This window comes from Canis lupus, chromosome 23 (genome assembly GCF_011100685.1).
Source record: "Canis lupus familiaris isolate Mischka breed German Shepherd chromosome 23, alternate assembly UU_Cfam_GSD_1.0, whole genome shotgun sequence".
NCBI classification, from domain to species: Eukaryota; Metazoa; Chordata; class Mammalia; order Carnivora; family Canidae; genus Canis; species Canis lupus.
The window spans coordinates 28,796,728-28,815,594 of NC_049244.1; the positions used below are offsets into that span (position 1 = coordinate 28,796,728).

At 37.4% G+C, this 18,867-nt stretch overlaps 1 protein-coding gene and 1 pseudogene across 18 annotated transcripts in view; both read left to right on the forward strand.

Moving 5' to 3' along the window:
- NEK11 (NIMA related kinase 11) overlaps positions 1 to 18,867 on the forward strand; it is a 255,460-nt gene that overhangs the window by 40,847 nt on the left and 195,746 nt on the right. For 15 of the 18 annotated variants that reach the window (XM_038570830.1, XM_038570831.1, XM_038570834.1 and 12 more), the window contains 2 exons: positions 699 to 864; positions 16,661 to 16,779. In XM_038570830.1, the coding sequence (XP_038426758.1) occupies positions 699 to 864; positions 16,661 to 16,779 (285 nt within the window). The remainder of the gene's footprint in view (positions 1 to 698; positions 865 to 16,660; positions 16,780 to 18,867) is intronic. The other 3 variants (XM_038570844.1, XM_038570842.1, XM_038570843.1) reach the window with 1 other exon arrangement.
- LOC100686386 lies at positions 10,262 to 12,401 on the forward strand (annotated as a pseudogene).

The window sequence follows — 18,867 nt, forward strand, 5'->3', positions numbered from 1 at the left end:
AATAAAAAAGGAAATAGATAATGTCCCTATTGATATTAGGTTGTCCCTATTGATTTTAAGTTGAGACATGTGAAAAATTTTAGAGTTGAGAGAGAGAAGTGTGTATACACACACACACAGAGAGAGAGAGAGAGAGAGAGAGGGACATAGGTAAAGAGAGAAAGACATAGAGTTGACAGATTTATAAATAAAAAAATATATATATATATATATATACACACACACACAGAGACAGAGAGATAGAGACAAAAAACAGAGATAGATACCAAGGTAGGAATAGAGAGAAGTAAAAAAGGAGAGGAAAAAAGATAAGGTGAGAAATAAAACAGACAGAGACAGATGGAAGCAGAGACACTATGTGGAAGAAAAAGAGAAACCAAGACATCTACAGAGACAGAGGAGGAACCACCTCAGCAATGTTGCTCAAAATGAGCTCAGTCTTTGCCCTGTTTGACCAAGTCTGTAGAGTTACAGGTGTGTCAGTAACCAGGATCGGCAAGCAGGCCCAGGAGACAGTGTCAGAACAGACAATACCAGACCTATGAGTAAGTCATAGCCTGGACAGTAATTAGGTGGCCCCAAACCACTTGTACATAGCTGTTATGTTTAAACTTTAAATGTATTTAAATTTTTTTGTTTGTTTGTTTTTCTGGGTTTGGTGGTTTTTTGTTTTTTTTTTTTTTTTTTTTTTTCTGCAGAAAGGTACTGAAGAAAATCTCTGTTGGAGAACTTAATCCGAATGAGACTGTGCAGGCCAATGTGGAGGCCCAGCTCCTTTCCAAGCTGGACCATCCAGCTATTGTCAAGTTCTACACCAGCTTTGTGGAGCAAGATAATTTCTGCATTATTACGGAGTACTGCGAGGTAAGACTCTCCTCTTTTGGAATTCTTGGTAAAAATCTGTTTCAAAGTATATAGTTGCCTGCAAAGAGATACCTCATAAGTTCAGTGATTGAATCACAAGTTGGGGAGCTAGGTTAAATAGGTGATTGGGATTAAGGATGTTTTGTGATGAGCACCAGGTGATGTATGGAAGTGTTGAATCACTATATTATACGCCAATATTACACTATATATTAACTAACTTGAATTTAAAGAAAAACTTAAAAAAAAAAAAGGCCTCCACTAGCTGAACTATAAAAACGTGGGTTATGGTGTCTTGTAGCTAAGAATGACAATCTCTAGGTAATTGATGAACTCCTTTTTTTTTCCCTAAGAGTTTATTTATTCATGACACATAGAGAGAGAGAGAGAGAGAGAGAGAGAGGCAGAGACACAGGGAGAGAGAAGCAGGCTCCCTGCAAGGAGCCTGATGCAGGACTTGATCCCAAGACCCTGGGGTTACAACCTGAGCCAAAAGCAGACACTCAACTGCTGAGCCATCCAGGTGCCCTGACAAACTCACTTACAATAAAGGAGTAGTTGCTGCAGGAGAATGCTTCTTGGGGGAATAATTTTGGGGGGAGAGTCACCCGAACCTTCTACAATGGTCCAGTGCTTAGATGGACATTTAAATGCTGTAACAGAGGCCTGGACAGAGCAGAGGTCCATCTCTTGTGCTTTGAGTTCTTGGCCTATACCTATTTTCCCCACTGGAAATTTGGAAATGGAAATATGGCTCATTTTCCTCATGGAAATCTTTCTTCATATTTATCAAACTGTGATTTATGGCTTCCTGTATTTGCATTTTTCCCTGCCACTCCATGTTCTCTGCAAATAATAGCTATGCATTTTACTGAGCCCCAACTGAGTATGAAGCTGCTTGGGAAGGTACCAGAGAGGGAAACAGATAAGGAGCAGCTGTATTATGAATCTGTATGCTTGTTCCTGAGAGGGTAGGAAGAGGGGAGTTTTAAGGGCTGACTCAGAGAATACATGAAGATGACCTTGCTCAAAAAAGTAACTTCCAGAACATTCTGGGAGCTAATCTTAACTAAATGTACTTTGAGGGAATTTGGTGCTATTCATACTTTAGAGTGAGTTTAGTCAGTTCATTACCTGGATGTTGTGGGGGCCTGAAAGAAAGGATGCTGGAAAGAGGGAAGATGCTCCTTAGAATGGAAGACAGGCCCGTTTGGGTCAGAAACTTTGGACGACCAGAAAGAGTTGTGTGTTTGAGACACAAAAAAGGAGAGGCAGGAGGAGATTTTAAATAATCACGTATGGCTACTAGCTACTATATTGAACAGGTCTTGGTGATAAGCTAGAATTTTCTTTTTTTGCCTTATTTTTAAAATTTTATTTTATTTTATTTTTTTAATTTTTAAATTTTAATATAATTTTAATGTACCAGAGAAGTTGTAAGAATATCACAGTGAACATATTTGCCAGCTGTTAACAATTTTCCCACATTTGCTTTATCATTCTATATATTCATTGATCTATCTATATTTTTTCCTGAACCATTTGAGAGGAAGTTGCAGACAGGATGGCTCTTTGTTCTAAATACTGCTGTATTTTTTAAGGCTGAGGACATTGTCTTCCATAACCATGGTAGGATGATCAAAATCAGGAAATGAACCTTGTAACAATGCTGGTATGTAATCCAGTGCTTGTCAAAATGTGATTCTAGGCCAGCTGCATCACTATTACTTGGGCATTCCACCCCAGCCATACTAAATCAGAAATTCTGGAGGTGGGGTTCAGCAATCTCTGTTTTGTCAAGTCCACTAGGCAAGTCCAAAACACATCTAAGTTTGAGAACCACCCATCTAATCCACATCCATCTTCAAATATAGCCCACTTGCCCTATTTATGTCCTTAGAAAGGACATTTCTGTATGTTTTTTCTCATGCAGGATCCAGTCCAGAATCATTTGTGATAATTTTTGAATTCTAGTGGTTTCCAAGGGCTGAGCTACTGTCTCAGGAGGGGCGTTGCCATGGTGATGACCACAGGCAGGCCCGTGGGAACCGCTGTAGGGCTTCCAGGGCTCCACACTGCTGCTGAGCTGTCAGGCTGTCACTTCCCCAACTCCCAAGGAATGACGTGGCGGATTGCTGGTTCTTGTTGTTAACAGAGATATTTCTCATCTTCAGACCTAAATTGGTTCTTAACTTGCACAAGCCTGGCATTATCATCTTTTTATTGAGGTAAAATAATATTGAAAATAGCAGATGGCCAAACTTGCACCTCATAGGAAAATGCCATCACCATTGAAATAGTTGGTCTTTTTATCTCCAAGTTTGCTCTTTTGTAATTTATTTTGGGGCCTTGCAAGATTGAAATATATAAATGCGTTCATGAGGCTGCTACATCCATCACTCAACCCTTTGGGCACATCACATCAGATTATGAGTATGAAAAGCAACCAACTGAACTCTCACAACTTCTTGTCAAGATTGAACCAAATCTTTGATGGAAACTAGTTCCCGAACTACCAAAGTGGGACAGTATTTAAAATATTGGTGTCCTTTTCTTCTTCCTCACTCCCACCACCCAGGGCTAAATGGAACTGCTTCCTCTTTCCTGTCGGTCCTGCAGTTTCGCACCTCTTCATCTGTACTTGGATCATTTCCTTTCAGAATGCCCTCCTTCAAATCCTGTTCATCCTCCCAGGTCCAGAAGAAATGCCTCCTTTACAGACTCCCATAATTGCCTGGCTGGAAATCTCTCCCCACCTGGCCCCTCTGACCTCCATCCTATAGCATTTTATTTCTCCTGGCACTCCACCTATTATACATAGTATAAACTATCTCAGACTTTCCACAAGGGATTTATCTTTTTCTGATTCATTTTTGTATTATATCATGGACCCACGTAGTGAGTCAGAAAGAAATTAGCACTCAGAAATTTATTTTTTTTCCTGACGAAGTCTTTATCACTTACTTCCAGCTGCCTCCCACCTCATTTCTGTCAAACCCTAATGGTAAGAAATAAAATATTGGCTCATTCTACCTGTTATATATGTCAAAAGCATTTTGGCCTACTTTATTTTGCTGGCTCACCTAACAATGTACTACCCTGGAGACCTAAGAGATACTACCTGAAAGTTTTCCCTTTGGACAAGGATAAGACATCCCCAGAAACCTGAGCATTAGCTTTATAGATGCAGAAGAGGATACGTGAGATCACATATCTTCAGTAGAGAGAGAACATATAATTATTCACCAAAAGCAGGAAAGTTATGTTGACATAACTAAACAAAAATATATCATTATACAGTAGTGCTCAAGTTTGGCTGTCATTAGAGTCACCAGAATATTTTAAAAATCATAAGAGCTGAGGCCCATCTCTAAAAAGTCTGATTTAATTGATCTGGATTTTTATCTAGACATTAGAATATTTTTTAAGATTTTATTTATTCATGAGAGGCAAGGAGAGAGAGGCAGAGATAGGCAGAGGGAGAAGCAAGTTCCCTTCAGGAAGCCTGACGCGGGACTTGATCCCAGGACCCTGGGATCACAACATGAGCCAAAGGCAGACGATCAACCACTGAGCCACCAGACACCCCTCTAGACGTCAGAAGTTTTGAATGCTTTCCAAGTGATTTGAATGGCAGACAAAGGGGAATGGTTAGTGTAGAAACAGAAAAATGGGGTCATAAAGGAAAACTTTGTCAGTGTTTATGGGACACTGAACAAAGATGAGGCCCAGACCTGAGAACTGGGAAGTATGGTTGATAGTGGCTTAGATTTTATGCTTAGGCATCTCGCTTGGTACTATTCTTCATGAAAATTACCTGGCCTGTTTTCCTTGCTCCATGTACAACTTCTGATTACAGTTCAGCTCTCTACATATGCTTCTTCTTCTTCTTCTTCTTCTTCTTCTTCTTCTTCTTCTTCTTCTTCTTCTTCTTTTTTTAAGATTTTATTTATTTATTCATGAGAGACACAGACAGAGAGGCAGAGACCCAAAGGGAGAAGCAGACTCCTCACAGGGAGCCTGATGCGAGACTTGATCCCCAGCCCTGGGATCACCACCTGAGCCAAAGGCAGCTGCTCAACCACTGAGCCACCCAGGCATCCCTATATATGCCTCTTCTAACAGGAAAAAAGCCTGCTGGCTAAACTGACAAGGGCTCCCTGTCATCTTGGCAGTTGTTCTTACTGCATAGGAGTAAATCGACATCCTGAATTATTTATTGGTTCCTTAAGAATTCAAGTTCACAAAGGCAATAGTAATCAAAGGTCCTTCTGAAAGCCATTACTGATCTCCAGCTCTGTGTCAGATACAATTCTAGAGAGTAGGGGCAACAGGGATAACGTGATAATATTTCTTTAATGAACGTATATGGTAGAATAAATGAACCATTTTATCAATGGCAAAAATACAAGAGGGATGTGGTAAGGGCCTAGGGAATGAGATGGTGAAAGTGCTGTGAAAGTTAAAAGTAAAGAGAAATGACTTTGGACTGCAGGAACCATGGAGGAGCTGGCGTTACATTTGAATTTGAAACATGGGAAGGATTTGGTCAAGGGAGATGGGGCAAGGACATTTCAGTTAAAGGGAATAATGTGATAAAAAGCTCAGAAGTAGAAAAACATGGACCATGATTTAAGAACTTAATACTTCATCTTTAATTTTAATATATTTGCAGTTAAACACATTTCCTAATGTTAACAACTTCTATAACCACTGTGCAATATCAAAACCAGAATATTAATATTTTACCAGTTTCCTTCCCAGTGTCTTTGTTCCAGGACCCAATCTAGGATCCTGCAATGCATTTAGTTGTCGTATCTCCTTAGTCCCTTTGGAAAGTTTCCCTCTTCCAGCCTTGTTTTTATGATCTTGATACTTTTGATGCACACTGGTAAGTTATTTTGTAGAAGGCCTCTCAGTTTGGATTTGTCTGATGTTTTCTCATGATTAGATTGAGGTTATAAATTCTGGGCAAGACTATCACAGAAGTGATGTGGTGTCCTTCTCAGTACATCATATTAAGAGGGGGACATGATGATAGTACATGATAGGACATGATGATCTTATTAATGGTGATGTTAACTTTGATTATTTAATTGAAGTTGTGTCTGCTGGATTTCTCCACTGTAAAATTACTATTTCCTTTTTTTTGCAATGGATAAGTACCTTGGAAAAGCTATTTTGAGACTATGCTAATAATCCTGTTTTTCCTCAAACTTTCACACACTGATTTTAGCATCTTCAGTGAAGGTTGTTGCCTGGAGCTCTTTTCACTCTGTTTCCTAATGGTGGTTATGTATTTCCCTCATTCTTTCTATATTCACTAATTGGGATTCTCTTATAAGGAAAAACTGTTCTACTGTTCCTTTTCCACTTACGTATTTATTCGGTTATTTATATCAGCATAAACTCATGAATATTTATTTTGTTCCATGGGTTATAACCCAATACTGTCATTATTTTGTTGTTCCAACTCTTCCAGCTTTAGCTGTTGGGGCTCCTTCATATTGGCTCCTATATCTTTTTAACATGCCCTCATCCTTTCTCAGGGAGAAGTAGATTCTTATATATTATTCTGTTTTATAGATAAGGAAATAGGACCCCAGAGAGGTGGAGTGATTTTCCTAGCAATCACATGGCTGGAATATTGAATTTTGTCCAGGGTAGAACCAGGACCAGGGGTATTAGGAAATACCTTTTTTTCTTTTTACTTGGATTGCTCTAATTCCTTCTTTAATATTTAATAGAGTCAATTAAATAGTCTTGGTTCCTACCTCCCCAAGCATGTAATTATCTACCTCTACACGGACATGAATTAAAAGAGATTGACAGTTTTATTGCTCATACCAACAGTATTAACCAAACATGTTTCAAATTGTGGCCCAGAACACAAATTTCTGTATACCTGTGCTAGTCAAGCCTATGTGAATTATAGGAAGATATAAAAAATATAAAATGGAAACTTTCAGTTATAAGATGAACAAATTCTGGGAATTTAGAACATAGTTCTGGGGATAGTGACATAATTAACAATACATACTATACACCTGAAATTTGACGATAGAGAGCTTTCAAGTGCTCTCACCACCAAAAAAAAACAAAAAACAAACAAACAAAACAAAAAACAAACAAACAAAACCAAAGTATTTGAAGTATTGGGTGTGTCAGTTAACTTGAATGTGGTGATCACCTCACAATTCACATGTACCCATGCATTTCCTTTTCTTGGCTTATTCTCACTTATATTCTGTATCTTTATCTCCAGTTATATGACATACATGAACACAGAAATGCATGTATATCAGTTTGTACACACATGGATATTTTAATGTGATGATGATGTTGTTAAGTGTTTTATTTCTCTCACTGAGAGACGAAGTAGGATTTGAAATAGTGGAGAGTGTGTGGACTTTGTCGTCACACTGACTTCTGTTCGAATCTTTGTCCATTTCCTTGAGCAAGTTATCTCTCTGATCCCTCTCCTCATGTTAAGATAGTGCAACAACACTTCTTTTGTTAGGTTTTATAGGGATTTGAAGTAATGAATATTGAAAAAATGGCTATCAGAGCCTAGCACCTAGTAGACTGTCAATAGTGGAAGTTGTTATGATAATAGTGGCTACTCCCATCTCCCCCTTTCCAGTTGTTTTCTAGAAGGCAAGCTAATTTATAACTCTAATTCTGACTTGTAGCTATGAGTATGATTCATGCCAGAAGGAGGAAACATTCAAATTCTTAAACACTAATAGGTCTGATAGCAATTTTCAAGCAAGTCTTTGCCAAGGATCTGTCTGTACTGTAAAAAAGAAAATTTGAAATTTTCTCTTATGTTTCTTATTTATGTAAAACTGCCTAAATAAACCAGGTAAGTAGGATGAGTTTTGTAATCCTGAACCTCTAGCAGTACGCTCTTGCAAGTTAATTTGGCAATGACATATCCTATAAAGCTACTGCTTATTGTCCTGAAGCTCTGTCTGGGGCCATCACCATCCAGATTGTTCTTTTATGGTTGAGGGAGACTCCTGGGATATTGATTATTGTGATGTTGATTAGTGACCATCTGTCTTAGACCATTTAGGCTGCTATAACAATATGCCATAGACTGGACAGTTTATAAACAACACAAGTTTATTTCTCATGGTTCTGAAGGCTAGAAGTCTGAGATCAAGATTCTAGCAGACTCAGTGTCTGGTAAAGTCCAGATTCCTGGTCCATAGATGGTAGGTCATCTTCTTGCTGTGCTTTCACATGGTAGTAGGGGTGAAGGAGTTCTCTGGGGTCCCTTTCATAAAGACATTAATCTTATTCATGAGCCTCCACCCTCATGACCTAATCATTTTCCAGTGTACCCCCCCATACTCTTATATTGGAGGTTAAGATTTCTACATAGGTACTTTGGGGGGATACAGACATTCAGTCTACAGCACCATCTTTCCCAGTGCTCCAGGTATCCACACATCCGGCTGTCTTTAGTGGCTTGCTTTGCTGGGATTTCTCTGATTGAAGGAACTAAAAATTACCTATAGAGAGGTAGGTCCCATCAGAGTTCTCTGTTTCTGGGCAGCTCCATCCTGGAGTAGGTAGGTCTTCCAGAATTTGCTCTGCACCAGTCCTATGGATCTAGACTTTATCCAATTAGGGAAGACTATAAATCATGTGACTGCCTCATGATTTTGTATACTTGAACTGATCTGTTTATGATTTTTAAGTACCAAAATTAAAGTAATTTGATTTGTTATATTTACTTTTTTTTGTTTAAACCATGAAATATTTTAACCTTTTAACAACTAAGTTAAAAAGTAAGGCCACTGATTTTTACTTAAAATCATTAATGTAAAAACTGAAAAGCAAAACTAGTCTTATTTTTAAAAATATTTGTATTAAATGCACTAATATAAAGGAATTCATAAACCCAGTAGAACTTACAGCATGTGGGGTATGCCTTTAGCTGACATATGACTTTATATAAATACAAGTATTCAAAAATAGAATCAGAATAATCCACTTCAAATATTTTATTTGAAAAACAACCCAGTGATTTATAGATGAAAGCATCTCATGTCACTTCTTCTTCTTCTTCTTCTTTTTTTTTTTTTTTTTAAGATTTTGTCTATTCATTCATGAAAGACAAACAGAAGCAGAGGCAGAGGTAGAGGGAGAAGCAGGCTCCCTGTGGGGAGCCCGATGCGGGACTCGATCCCAGAACTCTGGGATCATGCCCTGAGCCAAAGGCAGATGCTCAACCACTGAGCCACGCAGGAGTCCTTCATGTCACTTCTTAGGATAAAAATAAGTTCTATCATTTTATTCTTATTCATGTACATTTGCCTCAACAAGAAAAACACTTACTCTAAAAGAATTTGGAAAAAGAAATTAGCAGCTAAACTCAGGAATGCTTATTGATATTATCAGACATAAACATCATGCATGACACTACATGCCATTCTCTAGTACCTATTTAGAAAGTGAATTTTCTTATTTTGCTTTAAGAGCATAGTGTGGGGATCCCTGGGTGGCGCAGCGGTTTGGCGCCTGCCTTTGGCCCAGGGCGCGATCCTGGAGACCTAGGATCGAATCCCACGTCAGGCTCCCGGTGCATGGAGCCTGCTTCTCCCTCTGCCTATGTCTCTGCCTCTCTCTCTCTCTGTGACTATCATAAATAAATAAAAATTAAAAAAAAAAAAGAGCATAGTGTGGCCTCCAATTCCCCCATTTTTATGTACTCCATTACAGCGAACTTCCAAAAGTCTTAGGAAATGTCTTCAGGTTCTACGATGACAGATAATCTCCTTACCTGCCCCCTCCACCTCCATTTATTGATGCTCTCTTTAGTAATGCCACCGGCTTTTAAAGATATCATCATAAAATGATGATATCTTTATCTTATTCAACCCTGAATGTCCCAAATACATCTTTTGCCTTTGGAATTTTTCAAACTGTTGGATCAAATGTTTCCATTGATAGGAGAAATATTAAATATATGGCCCATTTGTGTTATTATCTGGCAGCATTTTCTTAAAGTGTGGTCCATGGACTACCTGTCCCACAGTCACTTAGAATGCTTATTTAAAAATACAGATTTTGGGATCCCTGGGTGGCGCAGCGGTTTGGCGCCTGCCTTTGGCCCAGGGCGCGATCCTGGAGACCCGGGATCGAATCCCACGTCAGGCTCCCGGTGCATGGAGCCTGCTTCTCCCTCTGCCTATGTCTCTGCCTCTCTCTCTCTCTGTGACTATCATAAATAATAAATAAAAATTTATTTAAAAAAATCATTTAAAAAAAAAATACAGATTTTGACAGCCATTGCAGTACATTGAGCTCCACAGAGACAGTCAGGCAAGTGAGAGCCAGATGGGCATTGGGTAACTCTGTGCCTCACTGAGGAACATAATTAAACATGGGCAAAAGAGATCTGAAGAAGTTGAGAGGCAAAATGTCATCATATGCATTCTTTATGCAAATTTGCAGAGAGGAGCATGAGATGAAGCACCCAGAAACTTCAGTCAGCTTCCCAGAGTTTTCTAAGAAACACTCAGAGAGGTGGAAGACCATGTCTGCTAAAGAGGAAGGAAAATTTGAAAACAGGGCAAAGATGAATAATGCCTGTTATAAAAGAGAAATGAAAACTTACATACTCCCCTAAAGGGGAAACAAAAAAAGTTCAAGGATCTCAGTGTACCCAAGAAGCCTCCTTTGGCCTTTTTCCTATTTTGTTCTGAGTTATTGCCCCCAAATCAAAGGAGAACATCCTGGCCTGTCCATGGGTGACATTTCAAAGGAACTGTGAGAGATGTGAAATAACACTGCTGTAGATGACAAACCACCTCATGAAACGAAGGCTGCTTAGCTGGAGAAAAAATTATGAAAAGGAGATTGGTGCATATACAGCACTCGAGGAAAGCCTGATGTGGCAAAAAGGGAGTCATCAAGACCAGAAGAAGCAAGAAAAAAAAGGAAGATAAGGAAGAGCAAAAGGAGGAGGAGGAAGATAAAGAAGATGATGAATGAGTTAGTGCTAGTGAAGTTTTTTTTTTCCTTCTCAACTAGCATGTAGCACCCTCCCCCATCATACACAACTCACTCATTTTAGAGAAAAAAATTGAAATGTAAGACTGTGTAAGATTTGTTTTTAAACTGTACAAAGTCTTTTTGTATAGTTAATACACTCCTGAATGTCTCTTTTGACAGCCCTGTCCTGGTGGTCTTCTCTGTGGGCACTAACCTTTGCCTGGTACAGTGTGGCAGTGATACACTGGCATGGAAATTTAAAGCAGGTTTTTGTTGGTGTACAGCACAAATGAGTTTTATATGGAGATGTAGTTTTTTCTTTTTCTTTTCTTTTCTTTTTTTTTAAGTAATCTCTACCTCTAATCTCTAAGTAATGGGGCTTGAACTCACAACCTGAGGTCCAGAGTTGCATCCTGTACCGGCTGAGCCAGTTGGGTGCTCCCAGGATTGATAGTTTTTTTCATCCTCAGTTGTCTCTGATGCAGCCTCTATGTAATAATTGCTGTTCTGTTAAGTAAATACTCCTCTGTAATTGCAAAAAAAAAAAAAAAAAAAAAAAAGTTGCAGCTGTTTTGTTGAGATTCTGAATATTTCTAAGTAAATACAATTTGTTTTATTAAACTTAAAAATACAGATTCCATTGTCCTCTCTAGACTTACTGAATCAGAGTCTCTGTTGATGTGGTGCAGGAATATGCCTTTTAAACAAGCAAAAGGGATGATTCTGATGCCTGGTAACATTTGAGATCCACTGGAAAGATGTATTAGAAGCTTGTGGAAAGGTGACATAGAGTATAACAGAATAGCGTTTTAAGATGTCAACCAAGTGAATTAATAAGAGGCAGCTTTTTGATTTTAAAATGAAGTAGGACAGAACAATTTTTCAAGCTTCTCCCAGCTCTAAAATCCTGAGATTACTTTGTCCTTTGTGTATACATATCTGAACATTGCAGTTTTGTTGTATTCAGGCTTCTGAGAATGCTCTACTTCAGCCTTTTAAACTGGTTGTAAGTACTTCTGTTGATGACTTAAAAAAACTTTGATTAATTTTTTTTAATTAAATGCTTTTAGGATTTGTAACTTTTTAATGGAATCAAAGATGGAATTTAGACACTGTATTTGAGTTGTTCTTCATGTCTTCAAGGTCTTGGCATTTCAAAGTTAGTCGGATGGTGGCTAATTGGGAGGCGGGAGGGAGGAGATGCCATTAACCTATCAAATGGTACATTTTGGGTTACAGATTTTCAAAACTTCAGAAATTAACATCAAAGCTTTATTAGCAGCTTTCAAGGGGTGATACTAGTGAAAGCCTTTTCTGTGAGCAATATAGACTTAGGGCAACATTTTAATAAAGGTTTAAGTCAAAGCCAATACTCTTCACTAAAGTTTTTTTTTTTAACAATAAATGTCATCATTTAATATTTCTTAAAAGACAAAATTAAGAAAACAGTGAACCTACAGATATTGTAATAAGAATTTCTTAAACTGAGGTGTGACATTTTATCAAAAACATTTAATTTTTACTTGGAAGATGGCTTAGAGAAAGAAATCATAAATGCTTTTTGAGACGCCTGGCTGGCTTAGCGGTTTGGCGCCTGCCTTCGGCCCAGAGCGTGATCCTGGAGACCCGGGATTGAGTCCCACATCGGGCTCCCTGCATGGAGCCTGCTTCTCTCTCTCTGCCTCTCTGCCTGTGTCTCTGCCTCTCACTCTGTATCTTTAATTAATAAATAAATAAAGTCTTTTTAAAAAATGCTTTTCATATTGCTGAGTTAAAATCAGGCTGCTTCATTAAAAAATTGTATTTCTTTGTTATATAAAAGCATAATTTGTTATATTAATCTGTGAGTGACTTGATTACTAATTTGAATTCTAAGAAAATAATCTACAGAATATTTATTAGAGAACAAAGTAAATACAAAGCAAATGCTTTTTCTTAGAGATAAATGTACAAAATGAAAATCGTAGAGGCAGTAACTTGAGGAGGATGAGACCCTGCTCCCTGATTAATTTTTTGGCAGTCTGTCTTCTTGTCAACTAAACACATTGCTTGCTTAATATTAGGAACTGGTTCATTTCTCCTTCTTATGGTTCTACTCAGAGAGCAAGAGGGAGTTTGTGTAATCTCCTTTTGACATTTCACTTTGAGGCCTACTATTGTAGGCCCTATTCTTTTTTTTCAATAGTCTATATGTATATATATTTATTTAGTCATGGGAAATTGCACACATATGTAATACCAATGTAAGAAACAGATAAGCAAGTTCTGTCACCACTTAGGAGAGAGCAGTAGGAGGTAATTGTCAGACTAACGGTAAATGTCACCCAGGGAGTAGGCTCCCATCATGGCAAGATAATTTACAGAGAAAGAACATAATTCTACTTACTCACAAAGTAACAATACTGAAGCTGATACAAATGTGTAAGATGTGTATTTCTATAACTTACTAGGGATAAATTCTTGAAAAGAATGCTATTTTAATACACAAATTTCTCCAAATTTTGGTGTTGTTTGAATTGAGGTAGACAATTACATATGCAAAAGCTGTTTTCACAGGGACATCTGTACTTATGTATGACCTTTCTAAAGTAAGATGTTGGGTTGAAGCAGACAGCTTCACTGATATTTCTATAAGGCAAGTTTTTCTTTTTTTCCTTTCCTTTCTTCTTCTTTCCTTCTCTCCTTTTTCCTTCCTTTCTTCCCTTCTTCTCTCCTTTTATCACTTCTCATCTAAAGCTATTTAGGAAAGACACAGAAATAAGTATGTAATTATCTTCCTGACAGTGGAGATATTTTATCACATTCAGGGAATCTAAATGAGATATTGAATGGATATCTTTTTTGTTTTTAAAGATTTTATTTATTCATAAGAGACAGAGAGAGAGAGAGGCAGAGACACAGGCAGAGGGAGAAGCAGGCTCCATGCAGGGAGCCCGACGTGGGACTGATCCTGGTCTCCAGAATCACGCCCTGGGCTGAAGGCGCCACTAAACTGCTGAGCCACCCAGGCTGCCCATCTTTTTTGTTTTAAAATGTGTGTGTGTGTGTGTGTGTGCGTGTGTGTGTGAGAGAGAGAGAGAGAGAGAGAGAGAGAGAGAGAGAGATAGTTCCTCTTGCATAGAAGAAGAAGCCTGGATTGGAAAAATGTATATATTTACAGCTCACCTTTTATCTGATGGGCTTTCACATCTGCTTCACAGGATGTTGTCAAAAAATGTTTTGTGCAATTTATAGAAACACTATGGTGGTATAGCTTGTATAATTCAACAGAACTTTGATAAACTCTAGGTTTAAAAGGAGGGGATTTGAAGGTAGGTTTGGAGAATGAGAAAAAAATGATAGTCTTTTTGACAAGTAGCCAAATATTTGATTCATTATGTTTTTGGATTCCAACAAGTTTTGATCAACTTGCCCCAGAAAATCCAGTAGGAAATTGGATGTGAGCTAGGATGAAAATTGAAGGTTCGATATGCCATTTTTGACTTGTCATGCTCATGTGGAAGGTGAGACGATATGAGGCAAATATTTGCTTATTGCACTGAAAGGAAATAAAAAATAAAAAATGCATTACAAATGAGCCAGTTGGTTGACCTAATATTGTTTGATTAGATGTAATTTCCCTTTGATTCTTTCACCGCCTATATATGCTCTTGCATTTAGCAGTGAAAACTGTTAGGAAGTCTGTAAATAGCTTAATGTTTGGCTCTTATGTTCCTTGGGGTGTGGTTTAGTACCTGTCTTCTTTCATGGAGCTGTGTGTTGCTGCATACTCTAAAGACCAAAAATACTTGCATTTCACTTTTTCTTCAGAGGCACACTTCTGGAATTGTGTCAATTGTCCAGTGTTTTAAGGTAAAGGGGATTAAGTATAGGGCTTCTCTAAGAGAATTTAACGTTTTGCATGTTCATTTCTATGGTAGTTGAAATACATTAGTAGAAGCATAGTCAGAAAAGGTTTTATGTCAGACTCTTCCAGGCAATTTTAGATGTTTGTCATTGGGATCATGATTCATTTTAGGCACCAAGTATTATTCTTCCTATCACCAGTGAGTGGTAGGACAGACTGACTAAATGTTTTATTTATTTATTTATTTATTTATTTATTTATTTATTTATTTATTTTTAATTTATCAGAGAGAGCACAAGCAAGAGTGTGAGAAAATATATTTAAAATAAAATAAATTTTATTTGTTTGAGAGAGAGTACAAACACTTAACCTTAACTGAGCCACCCAGGTGTCCCATGAGTAAATGTTTAAATCATGTGTTTGGACCCCACATAAATCAACAGTTGTTGTATTCCTGGGAATTTTACTGTAGTTAAATAGTCAAAAGGAGAGTTAAGTCATCCCAAGACACATGTTAGTCTAGACATGTTAAACTGAAAAAGAATCAAAACTACAGCAACCAGTACCATATTTACAATGTAAGGACTGATAGAGTTTCACCAAAACATCATCACTTTATATTAAATTAATATCATTCATTTGGGGAAGCCTGGGTGGCTCAGTGGTTAAGTGTCTGCCTTCAGCTTGGGGTGTGATCCTGGAGTCCTGGGATCAAGTCCCCCATCGGGCTCCCTGCATGGAGCCTGCTTCTCCCTCTGCCTGTGTCTCGGCCTGTCTCTCTGTGTCGCTCATGAATAAATAAATAAAGTCTTTATTTAAAAAAATCATTCATTTGAATCTTACTGGCTTTATATTTTACTTTGTATGTATGTTAGGCTTCTATAGTTATATATATATATATATAGTTATATAGTTATATATAGTTATATGTATAGTTATATAAAACTCTTAGTATAAGGAAAGTCACTCCTAGTTTTATGTGAGTACATATAAATATGTGACCTTTAGAAGGATTTTTGTCCTTGAGCGATGTCAAATGGGCATTATCTGAAGTAGTAAAAACAGAGTGTATTCAGTAACTGGCAGTTAGGGAAAGAGCTGTACTATGTATTATGTGTAGAATGTTATAACATATGTTATATGTCAAAAAGAGCTCTTCCTGGTTGTGCACACATTCTGATAAGTGCATAGGTGACTGGAACATGAAAAGGGAGACTGGAGGGGCACCTAGGTGGCTCTGTGGTTAAGCGTCTGCCTTCAGCTCAGGTCATGGTCCCAGCATCCTAGGATTGAGCCCCGCATCAAGCTCCCTACTCAGCGGGGCACCTGCTTCTCCCTCTCCCTCTTCCTCTATCCCTGCTTGTGCTCTCTCTTTCTGTCAAATAAATAAATAAAATCTTAAAAAGAAAAGAAAAGAAGAGGGAGACTGGAAGAAGGGGGGAAACAGTGGCAGCCTGAGCAGAGTGAGGGAAGGGGAAATTACAAAAAGCAGGAAGGGGGTTGGTTCATGTGTATCAGGGCTTGCTAACTGTCATTAATTACAGTTAGGCCCTAGGCCCCTGCCCTTCCAGGGACCCCAGGAGACAGATGTGGGCTAGGACAGACAGTAAATTCTTTTGGCAGCAAGTTTTCTCAGGCAGGCACTTTAAGGGAGACTAGTGCCATCCTGGGGATGTGACCTTGAGCTATTGGAATTGTGTGAGTATTGGTTCAAGTCTTTATAAGCCAAGGTCGAGGCTTGGTTGAGACTAAGGCTCAGAGGAACCTGGCTAGAGGCTGGTAAAAAAGAGACTTTGGAACTCAGTGGAAGCTCCAAAGTGGCAGTAAGCCCCCACTTTCTTGTGATAAAGTCACTGCTGTATGTTAACTGTTGTAGAGAGAGCTTGATTTTAAAATCTTAACTGAAAGAAAAATATGAAAAATTATGCTGTTGTGTTTCAGGGTCGAGACCTGGACTGTAAAATTCAGGAATATAAAAAAGCTGGCAAAACCTTTCCAGAAAGTCAAATAATAGAATGGTTTATCCAGCTATTGCTAGGAGTTGACTACATACATGAAAGGTATGTTCATTTGTTACTGATGGACTTGATTTTAAGTCATGTTTGAACTTGAAAAATGAATTTTTTGGGGGTAGAATTGAAAAGATGCAAGTCCAAAGGTAAATGACCCAGTAGTTAAACATCTATAATATGCTTTTCCATGAGAAAACTGTTGAATGACTCAATATAAAAGATTTACTTGAATAGCCTTTTTTGTTGTTCTAGAAATCAAGTTGGCCTTGAATACAAGGCAGAAACTTGTATTAAACACATTCTCATATATCTGATGATATCCTGTGATTATAAGCAATTCTCAGATACTTTTAGCATACTATGAATTTATTATATCTTAGAATAAGCTTGAACTATAAATATCTAGCATACTCTAAATGAATTGCATGGTCACTCTAGAATGTGTCATTGCAGAAGTTAGCTGCGTTCACATCCCAAGCTAAGTGATGAGGCAGAAGATACTCTTGGGCTTCAGAGAGATACTCAGACTAAAAGTCAGTTTTGACATGAAATATCTAATACTGAAGGTCAAAGTATGTTTAAGTTCAATTGTAGTTTGCAATTATAATCTCTGTCTTAAAAATATATTTTAAAACTTTTAATTGTATTCCCCATAGGTTAAAAGTAATAGTTTTTGCATGTTTTAGAGACCCATAAAATGGTACAACTATGTTTGAAAAGGTGAACATACAGAAACAAAAGTAGATACCATGAAATGTCCATAGTACATCTTTCAATTTAGGACTGTGTGGAACATTCTTCTTGAACAAAGGTTGAAATTTAGAGAGTACATCAAGGTCTGGCTATCTATGGATTTCGGATAGCTCAAATATGTTGCCTATGGTTTCTGAATGCATAAAAAGTAACCAGATTATACTGAGCTTTGCATGTATCTTCTAAACACATGTTGGATAATACAAATAGGCACTGATTTATTGACAACTTGTAACAATCTTTTGAATTTTGTCAAATTATCCTAAGAAAAGGTGATAAAAGTATATCAAGTAATCTTTTAATAAACTACGCAGAGCTGCTGAATGTAGGGCATATGTATATACAGTTACACTGGAATTTCTTTTATTTTCTTTACTATTCCATGGCACATTTGTAAGCTTATACATAAGGAAATATGTATATGTTACATATATATATGTCACTTTCATATATAAAGTGACAACTTCTGTGTTCTATATGCAAAATATAAAAGTGAAATCTAGTTGATTTAGGAACTAAATATTTGCAATACATTTGGTGTGCTTAATAGTTGAAGTAATGAGTTTAAAGTAATCCTTCAAAGAGAGGATTCAAATTTTTTTTAATCCTTTGACATTTTAAGAAAGTCATTAAATGGGGCTAAATGTTTGAATATTTGTGTATCTGTGTTCCTGAAATTCTGTCCTTTGTGATTCAGGTAATAAATGATTGCTTATTTATTATGTTATTATAACCAATTATTATAAAGGTTTTCTGTATAGACAGAGAAATTTCAATCATATTTAAGTTCATTTATTCATTTATTAAATAGAGATAAATTAAAAATAAGTCCTAACATTAAAGAGCTATTAGATTAGTAAACTAGCAGAGATAAAAAAAAAAAAAACATGTACCCAAATAACTCTGTCACATGATGGATATACCAGCTGCAGAATCTCTGCCACATACTGTATTATATAGCCCTGGGCAGGCCCTTTGCCTCTCTGAGCCTTTGTTTTCTCATTTGTAAAATAGGGATAATAGTGGGACTCTCCTGCTTACGTATAGAACTATAGGGAATATGCATTGAGATGTTATACATGTAAAACCTTTGTAGTCTGCTAAGAGCTCTGTAAGTGTTGTTGCTTGGAGTTATAACTTAATATAGAAATGAAAGCATAGCCACCAGAAGGGCAAAAAAAAAAAAAAAAAACAAAGCAAAACAAAACTCTGACAATAACAGTTCTGACAAGAATGTGGAGCTACTGGAGGTTACATTGCTGGTATAATCACTTTAGAAAAATGTTTGGTAGTACTTCCAAACCTAAACATTCAAATACCTTGTGACCCGCTAATTCTCTTCTTAAGGTGAAAAATGAGTTCCTATGTCAAAAAAGAGACATG